A 17550-nucleotide genomic window follows, 5' to 3' on the forward strand; every position below is an offset into this window, starting at 1 on the left:
TGTATTCCGTCATTTGGATTGTATTATCCCCGGTTGTATCTTTTGTAATCCCAGAAAACCAACATGCTCAAATCCGTGAATTAAAGGCAAGTGAGGATACTATCAACTTCAACCATTTCATAATTGGTAAACTAAAAAACCACATTTTCCAACAAAATCAATTTTTATTGTGCATGATTTGATAGTAAGAGCATCCACAATAGCGCCTAGCGCACCGCCTAGCCGAGCGCCGACGCTAGGCGGTGCGCTAGGCGATCTATTGCAACCGCCTAGCGCTCGGCGGTTCCGCGGCGCTAGGCGATCCGCTAGACGCTATTGCAGCGTCCGGATCGCCTAGCGCACCGCCTAGCGCGAATTTTTATTATTAATTTTTTTTTTCCGAAACACTATATATACGCGACTTGCCTGTCATTTTCATTCGCACCACTTGTATTAACGAGTACTCTCTCTATCTAAATTTCTATACAAGATCAACAACGGTAAATGGATCTCAACAACGAGCCTACTTCAGGGAGTAGCGCGTCTCAAACTCCCCCGATCCCCGTGGGAGGTGGATGGAGTCAGATGCACCCATACTACAACATGTACCCGTGGCAGCAGATGATGCCCGGGATGGCAGCGGGGGGAGTCCGCCGGGGGCGTTTCCGGCGATGTCGGGGTGGGCACCCAGTGTCCAGATGCAGGGGTGGGCACCCGGCATGCAGATGATGCCCGGGGGGTACCGGCGACGCAGGGGACGCCCGCGACACAGGGGACGCCGGGGGACGTCTATCGCCCCAGTATTGATTTTTCGACTGGTTCGTCGCACACATCGACGCCAACGGAGGCTGCGCCTCCGGCCCAGTTTGACACTTTCTCCTTCGATGAGTTGGGGTTAGATCTTTCCGGTGTTCCGGATGCTCCTGTTCAAACGGGGGGTGTAGAGCGGGGTCGGGGCGCCCCAAAGAAGAAAGGCAAGGGGAAAAGGGTCGGTGAGTCCTCGCAGCCGGGTGAGGACGACAACTCGGTACGGAGGAGGTGGACGGACGCGGAGAACGTCGCGCTGTCCAAGACGTGGGTGAGTGTTTGCGACGATCCTCTCGTTTCGAACAACCAGAGGATCGTCAACTTGTGGGGCAAGATAGCAGCAGCCTACCAGAGGTTTTGCCCGGAGGAGAGGCCACGCAATGGGGAGGATTGCCGGAAGGCGTGGGACCGAATCAGGGTTGCGGTCTCTCGATTTTCGGGCTTGTACACCAACGCCCTCCGCATGATGAGCAGTGGGCAAACTGAGGACGACTGCAGGAGGATAGCGGAGAAAGCCTTCCCCCTGAAGGGGGTGTACAAGGACATCACCTACTGGAACTGCTATCTTGTGCTGAACGACTCCGAGAAGTTCCGAGTAGGTGTCGACTCTGGCTGGCCGAAGAAGCAACGGCTGAACTATTCCGGTGATTTCAGCGGCAGTAGCGGTGGTTCCCACGACCTCCCTGAGACGGCCCATGAGGTCCCGACCCCTCGTTCGTTTGCTCGCCGTACTCGCCCGGTTGGGCACAGGCGGGCTCAACGGGAGGCGAGGGGGGTCGCCGGGGGTTCACAGGAGGTCCAGTCGGCATCCCCCCTTGGCCAATCCACAGCGGATCTCAAATTCTTTGCGCGTCAACAAACGCGCGCTCAGATGGTCAAGACGATGGCCGAATGGCGGGAGGCGGTGGACCCCGTGGAGAAGAGTTTGCTTCAAACATTGCTCCTGAGCATGCAGGAGGATTTGGAGGCGGCACGGAGGGAAGCTGCCGGGAGTAGAGGCGACGGCGATGGTGGCGACAGCGACGGAGGAGACGACGACGGCGACGAGGAGTGAATTATTGTACTTTTTGTTTAATTATTGTACTTTTTTTTAATTATTGTAATGTTTTTAAATTATTGTACTTTTTAAATTTTTAATAGTATTATTAATGTTTCCCGTATATGTCTCGTAAATTAAATTCCGTATATTGTGTGATTGTTAATTATGTCATTTTATATAATTGTTATTAGTGATGTGGCTATTGATGTGGCTGAGCTATTTATGATGTGGCTAGGCTATGGCTGGGCTATTTATGATGTGGCAGGAGGATTTTTAGTGCTGATGATGTGGCAATGGCTAGGCTATGGCTGGACTATTGCTGGGCTATTCCTATTGTGGATAGCCTAAGATCTATAAAACTCAATCAATTCCCACAAAACTTAAAAGAGGAGAAGATTAAAAGAGGAAAAGATACAAAAACAAAAAAAGATTAGAAGAGTTCACTAAATTGCTATTAATAGAGGAGAAGAGACAGAAACTTAAAATAAATCCGGTGAGTTGGTATTGTCGAAAAAATAATAGTGACGTCATCAAAAAATTGCTATTAATAAATTATTTTTATTTCTTTCACTTATCCAATGTTATAAATGATTTGAAATTTTAAAATACTTTTCTAGAATTTTTAATAAGCGAATCTAACAATGAAATTTATTGTGTAGATGATTTATAAATGAATTCGTAAATTATAGCTAGTATATAAAAATAAAATAATAACAATACTATAAATAACAGATGATGATTCTCTCTAATGCAGATACACAAAACATGGCGAGGATAGTTCCAATGGCATTATCAATTAAACCCTCCCTCACCTCTTTGAAACTCTCTGCCACTTCTCGCTTCGCGCTTCCTCGATCCGCCCCCAATTTATGCCGCAGGGTCTCATCCTTGTACCTATCCAGTGGTATGTTTCCCCGATTCTCTACCCCTATTTTTTTTATCACCGATTATTGCGTAATTACGAGACTCATTTTCGTGCTCCGAAATTGTATGAATAACTGTGTGTTAGACGCGATAGTGATGATAATATGTACAGTGAAGATAGTGTGTTTGGTGCAATTGCTGAATTGGAAGGAGCAGTTTCGGATAGGAAAGTAAGAAACAATATTGGTCGGGTTATGTGTAGAAACGATTATTGTCGTGTTTAGGAGAGACAGAAAGAATGATCTAAGTTTATCTACTACTACATGATTCGTTAGGTAGCTAGTGTAGTGATGGAACAATTTGAAATCATGCTTTTTTTCCTTTTTTTGGTTACTAAATTGGCAGAAGTTTTGCTTTTAATGGTCTTGTTTGTCATAAACAATTAAATTCTGCTATCCATGCCATGAATTCTAGGTTTACTTCATCTAGTTTTATTAGAATTACATTCAACTTTGTTTGTTACACATGATACCAGTATGCTATCCATAATATTATTTGAAAGAGAATATTTTAAACAGAAATCCATCCTGATTTAACTCTGTTTTGTGTTGGTGACTGATTAAAAAGTATTTCTCACCTCACGATCTCTATATTTGTCCAGTAATTCCACAGCTGCAACCTTTTGGGCTTAGAACATCTAAGCTGTTCAAAGAAGATATACGTAGCAGATCAGTAACCGTTGCAGGAAATGCTACTCAAGCAAGCAGCACAGCTACTACACATGAAAATGTTTTGGAGTGGGTTAAACAGGACAAGAGAAGAATGCTCCATGTTGTTTACCGTGTGGGGGACATGGACAGGACCATAAAGTATATTTGTTTTATGTAGCATTTAATAGTGTGTTCTTCTTGGCTTTCTGGTTCCGTAACGAGAGATTATTTTTGTATATTTACATGGTGTCCACAGATTTTACACAGAGTGTCTTGGGATGAAACTGCTGCGAAAGCGAGATATACCAGAAGAAAGATACACCAATGCATTTCTTGGATATGGGCCTGAAGATTCTCACTTTGTGATTGAACTCACTTACAGTAAGAAATTGCCACTATTTCTGAATTAGTCTTCTACTGATCAGAACTGTTTGTCTGGATATGAAAGCTTTGAAATTTGGATCTATACAGACTGACACTGTTATATATTGTTCGCTTTGTTTACTTATATTTTATCTGTTGATGTTTTCAGACTATGGGGTTGACAAATATGACATTGGCAGTGGTTTTGGCCATTTTGGGATTGCAGTGGAGGATGTAAGCTTTCACACAATTTATCTAACCATGCTGCATATTAATTTGGAATTAAATGATATTTTTAGCACCTCATTTTTTATGTGTAGTAGAATCATTTATTTGTTTCCATTTATTTTATCTTTTAAACGACCAAAACTGTCATGTAAGGTAACTTCTTTTTGTCCGAAGCAGATTCAATGTCGATGAAGGTTTTGTTCTCTTGAGAATTCTCATAGATATTCAAAATTTCACTGTGTCTCTTCTTTTCATAATTATTTTCAAGAGTGCAAGAATTCCTATTTACTAGCATTTGGTGTGCAGGTATCAAAAACTGTAGATTTGATAAAAGCCAAAGGGGGTAAAGTATCACGAGAACCTGGGCCCGTCAAAGGTGGCAATACAGTGATAGCATTTATTGAAGATCCCGATGGCTACAAGTTTGAACTTTTGGAGAGAGGTCCCACACCCGAGCCATTATGTCAAGTTATGCTTAGAGTAGGAGATCTTGATCGTGCTATTGAATTCTATGAGAAGGTTTGAATGTTATGTCTTTTCTTCTAATGCAAATTCATGGATTCTTGATTGATATATCGGTGTTTCATTTTGGGTGGACATCTCTGCAAAAATTTTAATTTCGAACCACTATTGTGTAGGCTTATGGCATGGAGCTTCTTCGCAAGAAGGACAATCCTGAATACAAGGTAAAAATTGTGTTTCTCGTTAGATCTAGCTGGTGGTATATACTACAATACTGAATCATGTCACATCAGTTTCCATCTTAAAAACCTGCTCTTAGACAACGAAATGTACTCAGTAGAGTTTGTCGTCTTTTCAGTATACAATTGCAATGCTGGGGTATGGTCCTGAAGATAAAAATGCTGTGATGGAGTTGACATACAATTATGGTGTCACTGAATATGACAAAGGCAATGCTTATGCCCAGGTTCTTTCTTCCTCTGATTCTTGATCTTCTGCTATAACTTATATAAGTAAAAAAGACAACATTGTAACATCTGAGTGACTATATCTATCTTGCAGATAGCAATAGGGACAGATGATGTTTACAAAACTGCTGAAGCAGTTAAGCTATGCGGAGGTAAAGTTACCAGAGAACCCGGTCCTTTACCTGGTATCAACACAAAGATTACTGCATGCCTGGATCCTGATGGCTGGAAGACGGTACTGTCCTTAGCACGTAGAGTTTATCTATCTTTTAGAGGAATTGCCTGTTAGTATTTCAACTAACTTAAGTAGTTATTACGATCCTGTGAATCTTTGCAGGTTTTCGTTGATAACATTGATTTCCTCAAGGAGCTGGAGTGAGCTACCCGTACACCAAACTTTACTTTCCAAGTTCTTTGACTCAAAATGATATGTTATGGTAAAACATATATTAGGTTCAGTTTTGTAGATTAAGCAGCTGCTCGGGCAATAGTATAGAATCAGATAAATTAAAAAGCCCCATATTTGATGCATTCTAGTTCATTTCCCTGTCCATCATTAGAATATATTGTTAGCAAATTGCTGAATAATTGGTCATATATTTTCTCTGTCCACTTAGGTGATTCAATCACTATCTCACAATTTTCTTTCTAGTAAATTTAGACTGGTGTATAGTTCATTTACCTTGAAAGAGCTTCCCTTATTTTAAGGATTAGAGGCTTCTTGAAGTGGTGATGATCTATTGTAAAGCATGTGTGGAACTTGTGAGTTTTGTAGGAACAAGAAAGTTTCAGTGTGGCCAAAAGTTTAGATTCCTCGTATACATGTTTTGGGGGTCATAAGGGCATCCACAACGCCTTCCCACGGCTCCATCTCGGGGACGAAATGGGGCCGTGGACGTGCTGTCCACCCACGTGTAACTTTGCCAAGTGATAGAAGTGGGCTGTCCTCTCCACGCCCCCAGACCAACGAGAGTGGCGGAGTGGATAAATATTTTTTTCAAAAAAATTATAGAAATGAAAAGTAAAATAATTTCTTGATACGTAAAATCTGAACTACTTTAATTAAAATTAGTGAATGCCCAATATTCTGTTTCAAATTTGAAGTATATTAATATTAATGGTTCTATTTCCATACTTAATTATTGTTTACTCTGCCTCACTCAAGATGTCCACATTCTTGAGTGACACGAGATTTTATGGAGAAATGTTAGGTAGAGTAAATATAGTGAAAAAAGTAGTTGAATATTTTAATGAGAGTGAGATTTATTTTCAAATATAGAAAGTGAAGCAGGACAAGGAAAGATGAAAATGTATTGAAGATGTCGTTGTATTATTGATCGATCAAAATCATTACACCGATGCTTCCAATGAATACGTTAGGACATGGTTGATACCTTTGAAAAGGCAAGAAGATTTAACTCACAACCTGCGTTTTGTCCAAAGCCTGTCTCAGCCGGCCGATATTCCACTGTTCACCCCAGAATAATATCGATAATGCAAATCATGAAACCCATTTATGCCCTTCCTGTTGGGTCGTGATACCGCCGATCTCACACACGCACGAACGAGGAAATAAAGCACGCAAACGATATAACGTGGTTCGGTGATAATCCACCTACGTCCACGGAGAAGATGACCGGAATCTTATTGATGGAACTCTCAATACAAGAACTTCACACTCACAATCTATCACTCTAAGCAAACGCTAGCTAGTGCAAGAATTCTCTTCTAATTGTGTGTGTAATCTGTGTTCTGCGTCTTTCACTACTGAGCTCTATCGAGCTATTTATACAAGATGCAATCAAGAAATAAAATCCAACTAACTCTATTTCCCAAAGTTAGTTATAACCGCTGCTCGGCTAAAACCGAACTGCCATTCTTGGTTAGCAACCGAACTGCATTTCTCGGCTATCAACCGAACTGCCATTCTTGGTTAGCAACCGAACTGCATTTCTCGGCTATCAACCGAACTGCCTTTCTCGGTTATCAACCGAACTGCCTTTCTCGGCTAGCTCAAAGCCGAGCTTTATTTCTTGATCTCTTCTCGGAGCTGCCGAGGCTCCACCACTCGATCACAACCGGACTCAAAGCCGAGCTTCATTTCCGAGCTCAGAAGCCGAGCTCCAGTAGTTTGCATGGACACACTTTCACAAATCTCCACCTTGTCCTTGCAAAACTCCATCAATATCTGGATTCCCTTCTCAATCCTTGTTACAAGCTTCAACACTCCACAATCTCAACCAACTTCAAACAATGTTTGAATTTCGAAGTTGGCAGAGATTTTGTCAACATGTCTGATGCATTTTCTTCGGTAGGAACTTTCACCACATTGATCTTTCCACTTTGAATCTCATCTCTGATGAAGTGTCTCCTCACATCTATATGCTTCGACCTCTCATGGAACATTTGATGTTTTGCTAAACATATAGCCGAGTTGCTGTCACAGTTAATCTTCACTGCTCCCAGCTTCATTCCTAAATCTTCCAAGATTCCTTGCAACCATTTTCCTTCCTTTGCAGCCTCAGTCAGAGAAATATACTCAGCTTCGGTTGTGGACAGTGCAACCACAGACTGCAAATTTGATTTCCAGCTGATTGCTGTGCCATATAGTGTGAAGATGTAACCACTCTGAGACTTTCTGTTGTCTAAGTTAGCCGCATAATCCGAGTCACAGAATCCTTCTAGGACTTCCCTCTCCTCAGACCAAACTCCACCACCAAACTTCAAGCCAACCATGACAGACCCTTTCAGATATTTCAGAATCCACTTTAGTGCTGCCCAGTGATCCCTACCTGGATCAGCCATATATCTGCTTGCAACGCTTATGGCATGAGCCACATCCGGCCTTGTACATATCATCAAGTACATCACACTTCCCACTATATTTGCATAGGGTATCCTGCTCATCTCTTCTCTATCTTCAGCTGTCTTTGGCATCTGTTCTTTACTGAGTTTGAAGCAGCTAGCCAATGGAGTGGATACTGACTTTTCACTCCTTACCTGGTATTTTTCTACCACCTTTCTGATATAATCAGCCTGAACCAATTTCAGTTCTTTCTTCTTTCTGTTCCTGACAATATCCATACCCAAGATTCTCTTGGCTTCCCCAAGATCTTTCATATCAAATCTCTGCTTCAACTCCTCCTTGACAGACAGCAGCTCACTTTTGCTTGATCCTGCCAGCAGAATATCATCCACATACAGCAGTAGATAGGCCAGTATTAGATTTCCACTTCTCTTGACATACACGCAGCTATCAAAACTGGATCTCTCAAATGCCATCAATTCCATCTGCTCATGAAACTTCTTGTTCCACTGCCGGCTGCTTTGCTTGAGCCCATATAGGCTTTTCTTTAACAAGCAAACTTTCTTTTCTTCTCCCGGCTTCTCAAAACCCTTAGGCTGCATCATATAGATCGTTTCCTCTAGATCTCCATGCAAAAATGCTGTCTTCACATCAAGTTGATGCAGCTCCCAGTTGAAATGAGCAGTCATGGCCAATAAGATCCGAATGGAAGTGTGCTTCACCACTGGAGAGAACACCTCTGTGTAGTCAATACCCTCTACTTGTGTGAATCCTCTAGCAACCAGCCTTGCCTTAAACCGTATGCTTTCAACTTCCCCCACCTCTACTTTCTTCTTAAACAGCCATTTGCAACTGATCAGCTTCTGAGTCCCTGGATCAGTCACCAAAATCCAAGTCCCATTTTTCAGCAAGGACTCTATTTCTTCTTCCATGGCCTTGATCCATTTCTGACTTTCCTTGCAACTCATGGCTTCTTCATAGGTTGAGGGTTCTGAAAACATGAGTACTTCTGCTACACATAGAGCAAAGAAGCTCATGTCATAATCTGAGAATCTGCTAGGTAGGCCTGCATTTCTTCTTGGATTTCTTCTGGCCCCTTGAGCTGCAGCAGCCTGCTGCACTGGTGACTCCTGCTCACCTGTGTTCTGAGTATGTTGAGAGCTAGTTGCTCCACCTTCCTCTTGATTTCCTGTGATCACAACATCCTCATCAGTGTCTGTTCCAGCAGATTCTCCACCAAACTCAAGGTTTTGCATTTCAGAGCTACTGCCACCACCAGAGGGCTTCCCATCATCTTTAAATGGCATCTCCTCTTCATTGAATGTCACATCTCTGCTCACAATGATATTTCTGCCTTCTCTATCCAAATTCCACAATCTGTATCCTTTTACCCCATCTTGGTATCCCAACAACACACATTTCTTTGCCCTTGGCTCCAATTTACTCTGCTTAATGTGTGCATAAGCAGCACACCCAAACACCTTCAAGGCTGAGTAATCACCTAGGCTTCCATACCATCTTTGATCTGGGGTCTCATTGGATATAGCAGATGATGGACACTTATTGATCAGATTAGCTGCAGTAGAGACAGCCTCTGCCCAGAATCTCTTTGGCATTCCAGAGTAGAATAGCATGCACCTCACCCTTTCTAGCAATGTCCTATTCATTCTTTCTGCCAGCCCGTTCTGTTGAGGATTTCTTGGCACGGTCCTATGCCTTCTTATCCCTTTCACCTTACAGAAACTATCAAACTCCGCAGACAGAAACTCCATGCCATTATCAGTCCTTAGATATTTAAGCACTGAGCCCTTTTCATTCTCATATCTAGCATGCCATTCTCTAAATTTTTCAAAAGCTTGGGACTTCTCTCTTAGAATGTAAATCCACACTTTTCTTGAGTAATCATCTATGATGGAGATGAAATACTTACCTCCACCTATGGATTCAGTTTGGGATGGCCCCCACAAGTCACTGTGGGCATACACAAATGGGGCTGATGAAGTGTGTTTCCCACCAGAAAATGGCAGCTTCTTTGCCTTTCCTAGAATGCAAGATTCACATTTCTTTAGGCTGTCTGATGCACTTAACTTCATCACTCCTTGTTTAGCCAGCTCTCTTATGCCTTTCTCACCCACATGTCCAAGCCTGGCATGCCATAGATGCAGGTCTTCTGTCTGGGCAAGATTCACAGCATCAACCACGGTTTCACCCAGCAAATAGTATAGGCTGTTCTTTCTCTGGGCCTCCATTACAATTCTGGTGCCTTTTGTTACTGTGAGGATCCCATCACCAGAGTTGAATCTGCACCCTTTTGACTCTAGCATTCCAAGAGATATTAAATTTCTCTTGATTTGAGGAATGAATCTGACTTCTGTGAGAGTCTTCATACTCCCATCCTTCATCCTCAATCTGATGTTCCCAATGCCCTTGACATTGCACACTTGATCATTTCCTAGCATCACTGATCCTTCCCAAGCTGATAATTCTTGGAACCAAGATTTGTGTGAGCAAATGTGGAAGGAGCACCCTGAATCCATGATCCAGCATTCTTCAATCTTGGCCCCTGAGTGGATATTCAAAGCTTCATTATCTTCAACATCCTGAGCCAGATCAGCAGTCTCTATGTTCCCAGCCTTTTCTTGCTCTTGTTTCCTCTTCCAAGCAAAACAATGCTTCTTTAAATGGCCCGGTTTCTTACAGTAGTGACAGCTTCTCTTCTCCTTCCATACTCCACCTTCTTCCTTCTTCTGGAACTTCTTCTTGGAACCCCTTTTATTCTGATTATCTTTCACATGCAGACTCTCAGCCACTGGATCAGTTTGTTTGTTATTAGCCTTCTGCGATTCCTTCATCTTCAATGCAGAATGAATCTCTTCATAGGTGACCTTGGTTTCTCTTCCAAGAAGCACTGCATCCTTGAAGTGCTCATAACTTTTAGGCAGGGAATTGAGCAACATCAATGCCTTATCCTCATCTTTAATGACCTCATCGATATTCTCAAGATCATCTATGCATTTCCCAAACTCCTCGAGCTGTTCAGAAATGCTCTTCCCATCTGAAAACTTGAAAGCAAGAAGCCTTTGCTTCAAATGTAACCGGTTCGCCAGAGACTTGGTCATGTACAATGACTCAAGTTTCCCCCATACTCCTGCAGCCGTCTCCTCCTTGGAAACTTCCCTTAGCACCCTGTCCGTGAGGTTCAAGATCAGGGTGCTATAAGCCTTATACTGCATATCTTGAAGCCTTTGCTTCTCCTTTTCATCAGCATCAGGTTTGCCTTCTTTAGCGTCACCTTCATTCTTCAAGATATCCCATAGGCCTTGCTGCATCAAGATGGCCTTCATCTTCAGCCTCCACAGCCCAAAATCGTTTCTCCCGGTGAACTTTTCCACCTCGAACTTGGCTGTAGACATTTCTCAAAACGAGCGGTGGGCAATCGCCAAGATCAGCTTATACAACGGAACCTCTAGACACGAACTCACCCAGAAACCAATCAATCGGCAAATCGTGGAAGTCTTCCCACAGACGGCGCCACTTGTTGGGTCGTGATACCGCCGATCTCACACACGCACGAACGAGGAAATAAAGCACGCAAACGATATAACGTGGTTCGGTGATAATCCACCTACGTCCACGGAGAAGATGACCGGAATCTTATTGATGGAACTCTCAATACAAGAACTTCACACTCACAATCTATCACTCTAAGCAAACGCTAGCTAGTGCAAGAATTCTCTTCTAATTGTGTGTGTAATCTGTGTTCTGCGTCTTTCACTACTGAGCTCTATCGAGCTATTTATACAAGATGCAATCAAGAAATAAAATCCAACTAACTCTATTTCCCAAAGTTAGTTATAACCGCTGCTCGGCTAAAACCGAACTGCCATTCTTGGTTAGCAACCGAACTGCATTTCTCGGCTATCAACCGAACTGCCATTCTTGGTTAGCAACCGAACTGCATTTCTCGGCTATCAACCGAACTGCCTTTCTCGGTTATCAACCGAACTGCCTTTCTCGGCTAGCTCAAAGCCGAGCTTTATTTCTTGATCTCTTCTCGGAGCTGCCGAGGCTCCACCACTCGATCACAACCGGACTCAAAGCCGAGCTTCATTTCCGAGCTCAGAAGCCGAGCTCCAGTAGTTTGCATGGACACACTTTCACACTTCCTTTATTTCTTCACCCACTTCTCACTTTCGGTTCTCCAACTGCACCCCCTCCTCTCTCATGAATCATTTTTCTAGACTCAGCCATTGCATGTTCCTCTCTGGTTCATTTTGGTTGAATCGTTTTTTCCTAATCTGGGATCTCCCATTTCATCTTCCACAACGTTCATGCTTCTAGACTCAGCCATTGCATGAACTGCAACGGCTAGCTTCTCTCAAAACCACACAAACAAGTTGATAAACAGATCCCGAATACATTAATTGCAATAAAGTGAACATTTACTCAATAGATCCTGAATACTCCCTCCGTCCCGGGCTACTCGCACATTTACTTTTCGACACGGAGATTAAGGAATGAGTGTATAGCAAAGTCAACAATTGCGGCTGTATGTGATAATTTTTACTGAAAATGGAAAGAGTGCAAATAACTTGGGACGCCCAGAAAGGAAAATAGTGCAAGTAACACGGGACAGAGGGAGTACAACATTTCTACACGCAATTACTCAAAACAGGAGATAACTGAACGTAATATTGAACGACGTAAAACTAAAGAAAATGGAGTGAAACTGACATAAAAGCAAATAAATCGACGACCTAGCCATGCCTATACAACCCTGCCCCTCTTTGATGTTCTGCTTCATCCTTGAATTTTCAGGGGGCTTCACCTCAAATTGAGGTCCAGGGCGATGCTCCACATCCACCTCACGGACGCGCAGAGCAGCACCGGCTCTGGTGAGGGCGGCGCACACTCACATAGAAGCGGCAGCGACGACCTCAGTTTGATCGGCATTAAGTTGCTCCATTTTTTTTGTTTCATGTCTGACGCGGAAATGAAACCAAATGCGCCCATATATAGGCGTAGGCTTGGGTTGGGCGGGCGGGTTGGCCCAAACCCATGTTCACGCTTTTTGGGGACGTACGAAAATAGAAATAAGTGACAAATTTTTAGGGGCAAAGGGAATGTTATATTTTTTGGTTTTCAATTTTTTTTTTGTTTTTAAAATCTCATACTATTTCGATTATGTAGTTCGATTTTCGGTCGGTCCGATTCGGACAAAAAAACTAGACCAAAACACGAATACTCACCCCTAGTTTTAACTATTTTTATATATGTAGGGGAACATGGGGAAACACCAGAGATATTTGTGGGGTCCACAAAAATATTACTCTCTCCGTCCCATAAAAATATGGACATTTGAAATGACAGAGGGAGTGTTATATTTTATGGTTTTATATGTTTTTTTTGGGTTTTGATTTTTTGGGCTTTTAAAATCTCATAATATTTCGGTTTTGTAGTTCGCTTTTCGGTTTTCCGATTTCGGTTCGGTTTGAATTTTATACTACTAAATTCAGTTTTTTGGGTCGGTCCGATTTGGGCAAAAAAACTGGACCGAAACCTGAATACTCACTTCTAGATTTAACTATTTATATATATGTAGGAGGAACATGGGGGAACACCGAAGATATTTGTGGGGTGGTGATGTCGAGGGAGGCGCACACTTTACCGTCCATTGTGGCGGCGGCGACGCGTTCAGCTCGATCGGCAGCAGCAGGAGCTTGCTCCATTTTTCAGTTGTGTAAAGCTGAAATGACACAAAGCCGACTACATATAGGCGTAGCAGGCCTGGGCTGGGCAGGTCGGGTCGTGCATGCGGGTTGGCGCTAAAACCATGTCATGCTTTTTTGGTTGCGTGTGTGTGCGAATGAGGACGATAGAGAGAGTGTGAGAGTGAGAGATTGTTGCAGAGAGAGAGGGGTGTTTTTAGGGACCGACGAAAATGGAAATAAGTGACAAATTTTTAGAGACAAATGGAGTGTTATATTTTTTGGTTTTTATATGTTGTTTTTTATTTTCGATTTATTTTTTGTTTTTAAAATCTCATAATATTTCGATTTTGTAGTTCGATTTTCGGTTTTCCAATTTTGGTTAGGTTTGAATTTTATACTCCCTCCGTATAAAAAAAATAGAAACATTTGAAACGGCATGAGTTTTAAGGCACAATTGGTAAAGTAAGTGAGAAAAATTGGTAAAGTAAGAGAGATAAAAAATGAGTAAAGTAAGAGAGGGGAAGAGAAAAAGTAATGAAAGTAGAGTTAGTGGATTGTGAGTCCATGTTATAAAATAGAAAGATTCTAAAGTTTCAATTTTTAAAAAACGATCCAAAATGGAAATAATTGCTATTTTTAAAAACACAGGAATATTAAATTCGATTTTTTGGGTCGATCCGATTTGGGCAAAGTACCGGACAAAAACCCGAATACTCACCCCTAGTTTTAATTATTTATATATATGTAGGGGGAACATGGGGGAACAGTACACCAAGATATTTATGGGGTCCACAAAAATATTACTTCTCTCTGTCCCATAAAAATATGGATTATTAAAAAAGTTACTAGAATAAAATATCAAAATTCGTGTATGTATAGTTGAATACCAGGCATTCAAAAAATCCAAGAAAATTTCATATTGTTATTAGTTTTGAGGTTGTTAATTTAAAAGAGTAAATTGCCAAATAAATTCTAGTAGATAATCAAATTTAAAATCGACCTACACATCATCACATATTTAGCCAAATATAATTTAATTTAATTTTCAGTTTTAAAAATAATGTGGCGCTAATCGGTATCTCGCGATTTATTTTAAAAGAAATCAAATTTCCCTACATACTGAAACAACACCAGAATTCAGTCAGCTGACGCTTCTCTTCCACTTGAATCAACCCCAATTCAACAAACCCTAGCGTCAGCCTCTCACCCCTCAATTTCAGTTTTGTTTTCTCATAGTCTACCTCTAAACAATGGGAGCTGAAAACAGCGACAATCGTGTAAACGAAAACGGCAAGGGCGGAAAGAGGAAAAAACGCCATGATCAAAACGAAACGGAGCCGGCAGCTCAACAGCAACCGTCAAAGAAGAGAAATCGGAAAGAAATTGCCATCTTTGGAAATTACAGACACTATTATGGCTATAGGGTAATACTCTCTCCTATTTTTTGTTTTCTCTTTAATCTGTAGGTTGCTATCAATGTAATTGCAATTGCTTTGTTTATATTTGGTTGTGACGTTAGGGATTATAAATTTGTTTTAGGTCGGTGCTGTATCTCTTTTCAATTTTCTCTAGTTTATCATTGTTGTTGAGTTCCGGCATTGGAATATATGTAGGGCAAAATCTGGATGTCTAGTGATTGCTGTAGAAGGGTCACAATCAACATATTATGAGTGAATTGATGCGCGGGACTATCGAATGTGGCCCAGATAAATGTTTATTTATCGATTGCTTTTCCATTAGTGTGGGGAGGGGGGTGTTTGACTGGTTGGTGATGGTGTTTACAGGTTGGGCAGGATTTAGATGAAGATCCTAGACTAAATGTGATGAAAAGAGAATGGTTTGAGGGCAAAGATTGCCTTGACATTGGATGCAATAGTGGCTTGGTCACTATATCCATAGGTGATAACTCCTGAATGCAACTTCTTATAGCTGTGGAGGAGTTTGGAACTTCTTTATTTTATTTGTTAATTTCAGTCAATTCTAGGTGATGTGCTTGTCGTTGTTTTACAAGCCTTGATTTTGTAGTTTATCGTTCTTGTACAGCTAAAAAGTTTGGATGCCAGAGCATTGTTGGTGTTGATATTGATGGAGGTAACTAACTATTCCTGTATTACAGTTTTGAACTTCTTACTGAATTGAGAATATTTAATGGATTCTTGAGTTGATAGCAGAACCACTTGTACTCATTGTTTAGTTTTTGGTGTAGCTTATAATACATGTTTAAGTTTGAATGACATTATGACTATCAAGTTCCAGCCTTCTTTTTAGTTTCAATCCATCAGATATAGAAAATCTTTGCTCATCCCTTTCTCACTATGCATAAATGTCAATAATATAGTATTATAATATATAGGAAAGATGTATATTGCATGCTTTGTAATTGATCCTAAAATGTATAGCATGCTTTATGCCGCTGGTGGATTTTTTTCATAATGGTATGTCAGTTCTAGTCCCTGCAAATAGAAGAGAACTAAAGGTTTTGATTTGTTATAGGAGTGGCTTTAGTTCATTATTCTGATGAGAAGCAAACTTCTTCATATAAAGCCAAAGGCTAAAATATAATAAAAGAATCTCAGAATTTTCAAATTGGGTGATTGAAACTCATGCCCTAATTTGGTTTTTTAGATTGATCTTCTGTATTTTCCTCAGATATTGTTTATTGCCTAGACCTACTGACATCACGGTAATCTGTGGAGACTAAATAGATGAAGCCTTTCTTATAATAGTTGCTAATCACTTTCAGCTCGAGTTGAGGATGCTAATTGGACTCTAAGGAAAATCATAAGGACAAATACTCTCAAAGTGACCTCGAAGACTCCAGGGATAGCTAATGTAGAACCGGTTCATGGCTTGCAGAATAGTACAACTAAATCAGTAGATGAGAACACCAGAGATTCCTCTCATTTGCCGAAAAAAGATTTGCAAAAAATAGTGTCTTTTGAGAAAGGGAATTTTGTTCTGAACTGGCACCCACCAGCAAATAAATTTTACCATGCAATCCTTTGGTAATAGCACTTGCTGCATTTCTTATCATGTGCCTAACTATTTAGCTTGCCTGCTTTTGTCAATTTTGTATTTGTTGGGGAAGACTGCAATTATTTTTGAGCTTTATTAATGTTGGCAGTTAATACTGACTAGAGTTCCGTGAATTCATCTTTAAAATGAGATAATGTACTTCATTTTGTGCTTGTGCTTGATGAGAATTGATTTGCTTCTTGCAGTTTAAGTGTGACAAAATGGATACATTTGAACTGGGGTGATGATGGCATAATAAAACTATTTGCAAAAGTGTGGACTCTTCTCCAACCGGTATATTTACATTTGTTGATTTTTGTTTATTTGTTAAAGCATGACAAAGTGTAACAATGGGCAGCTTTACTCTTGTGGCAGGGTGGAGTTTTCATTGTGGAACCTCAACCTTGGACCTCGTATTACAAAAATCGTCTCGTTTCTGAGGTATGCTCATTTCTCATCTACTTGTGTGTCACTATTAAGGCCAGGAGCAACTTTCTTGAGTAGTTTGTAACAGTAGCTTGTATTTCAACAGACAACTGCTGCCAATTATAGAAACATTCAGATACCTCCAGAAGATTTTCAAGACATACTTTTAGACAAGGTAAACCATCTTTAGCTTTGGAAGTTTTGTTTAAAAACTTGTATGGAAATAAACTAAAAAGTTCTGAATGATTTTTTGTGACGGCAGATTGGATTCCGTACGGTAGAGAACATAACTTCAAGCTTATCAGGTAGTAAATCGGGATTTGAAAGGCCTATCCTGGCTTTCTGGAAATGAATCTAGTCCAACATCTCTCCAGGTTGAAGAAAATTTTGGGAGCATTAGTAAAAACCGTTATTATGTTGTAGAACTTTCTTACCCAGTTTTTGCTTTCCTATTTTGAGGCGATGGGTTTATATCTAAACTCAACACAAGCAAATTGTATGGTTGAAAGATTTGTTATTCAGTTGAAGCCCACCAATAAAATCTACTTCGACTACTGAGGAAAAAGTTATTTAATTGAAAGGCTCGTTTGGTTTGCTTATAGTGTGTAAACTTTATAACTATATTTTCTAAACATAATTAGAAGACCAAAAAAACCCTTATTAAGAACCTAAT

At 40.9% G+C, this 17550-nt stretch overlaps 2 protein-coding genes across 3 annotated transcripts; both read left to right on the top strand.

The window, feature by feature from the left end:
• The first annotated feature begins 2566 nt into the window (after positions 1-2566).
• LOC121801644 (probable lactoylglutathione lyase, chloroplastic) lies at positions 2567-5559 on the top strand. The gene is made up of 9 exons (XM_042201178.1): positions 2567-2729; positions 3351-3558; positions 3656-3780; positions 3932-3996; positions 4297-4509; positions 4629-4676; positions 4811-4918; positions 5014-5154; positions 5257-5559. The coding sequence occupies exons 1-9, from the start codon at positions 2591-2593 to the stop codon at positions 5296-5298; spliced, it is 1089 nt and encodes a 362-aa protein (XP_042057112.1). The 5' UTR covers positions 2567-2590; the 3' UTR covers positions 5299-5559.
• Positions 5560-14540: 8981 nt separating this feature from the next.
• Positions 14541-17474, top strand: LOC121800096 (probable RNA methyltransferase At5g51130). Of its 2 annotated transcripts, none has more exons than XM_042199657.1 (8): positions 14541-14860; positions 15221-15335; positions 15462-15527; positions 16180-16441; positions 16658-16745; positions 16827-16892; positions 16984-17052; positions 17140-17474. In XM_042199657.1, exons 1-8 carry the CDS (start codon positions 14687-14689, stop codon positions 17227-17229), a joined length of 930 nt encoding a protein of 309 aa, XP_042055591.1. In that variant the 5' UTR covers positions 14541-14686; the 3' UTR covers positions 17230-17474. The 2 variants fall into 2 exon arrangements, with proteins under 2 accessions (XP_042055591.1, XP_042055592.1); XM_042199658.1 differs by having other exon boundaries at positions 15480-15527.
• Positions 17475-17550: the final 76 nt, after the last annotated feature.

Source organism: Salvia splendens, chromosome 4, assembly GCF_004379255.2.
Source record: "Salvia splendens isolate huo1 chromosome 4, SspV2, whole genome shotgun sequence".
Taxonomy (NCBI): domain Eukaryota; kingdom Viridiplantae; phylum Streptophyta; class Magnoliopsida; order Lamiales; family Lamiaceae; genus Salvia; species Salvia splendens.

Excerpts from the sequence above, each read along its gene's own strand:
- LOC121801644 (XM_042201178.1), top strand. The coding sequence starts at position 2,591 with ATGGCGAGGATAGTTCCAATGGCATTATCAATTAAACCCTCCCTCACC. Across the intron at positions 2,730-3,350 it reads ATCCTTGTACCTATCCAGTG|TAATTCCACAGCTGCAACCT; the intron begins GTATGTTTCCCC and ends ATATTTGTCCAG. Across the intron at positions 3,997-4,296 it reads TTGGGATTGCAGTGGAGGAT|GTATCAAAAACTGTAGATTT; the intron begins GTAAGCTTTCAC and ends TTTGGTGTGCAG.
- LOC121800096 (XM_042199657.1), top strand. The coding sequence starts at position 14,687 with ATGGGAGCTGAAAACAGCGACAATCGTGTAAACGAAAACGGCAAGGGC. Across the intron at positions 14,861-15,220 it reads GACACTATTATGGCTATAGG|GTTGGGCAGGATTTAGATGA; the intron begins GTAATACTCTCT and ends TGGTGTTTACAG. Across the intron at positions 16,442-16,657 it reads TTTTACCATGCAATCCTTTG|TTTAAGTGTGACAAAATGGA; the intron begins GTAATAGCACTT and ends TGCTTCTTGCAG.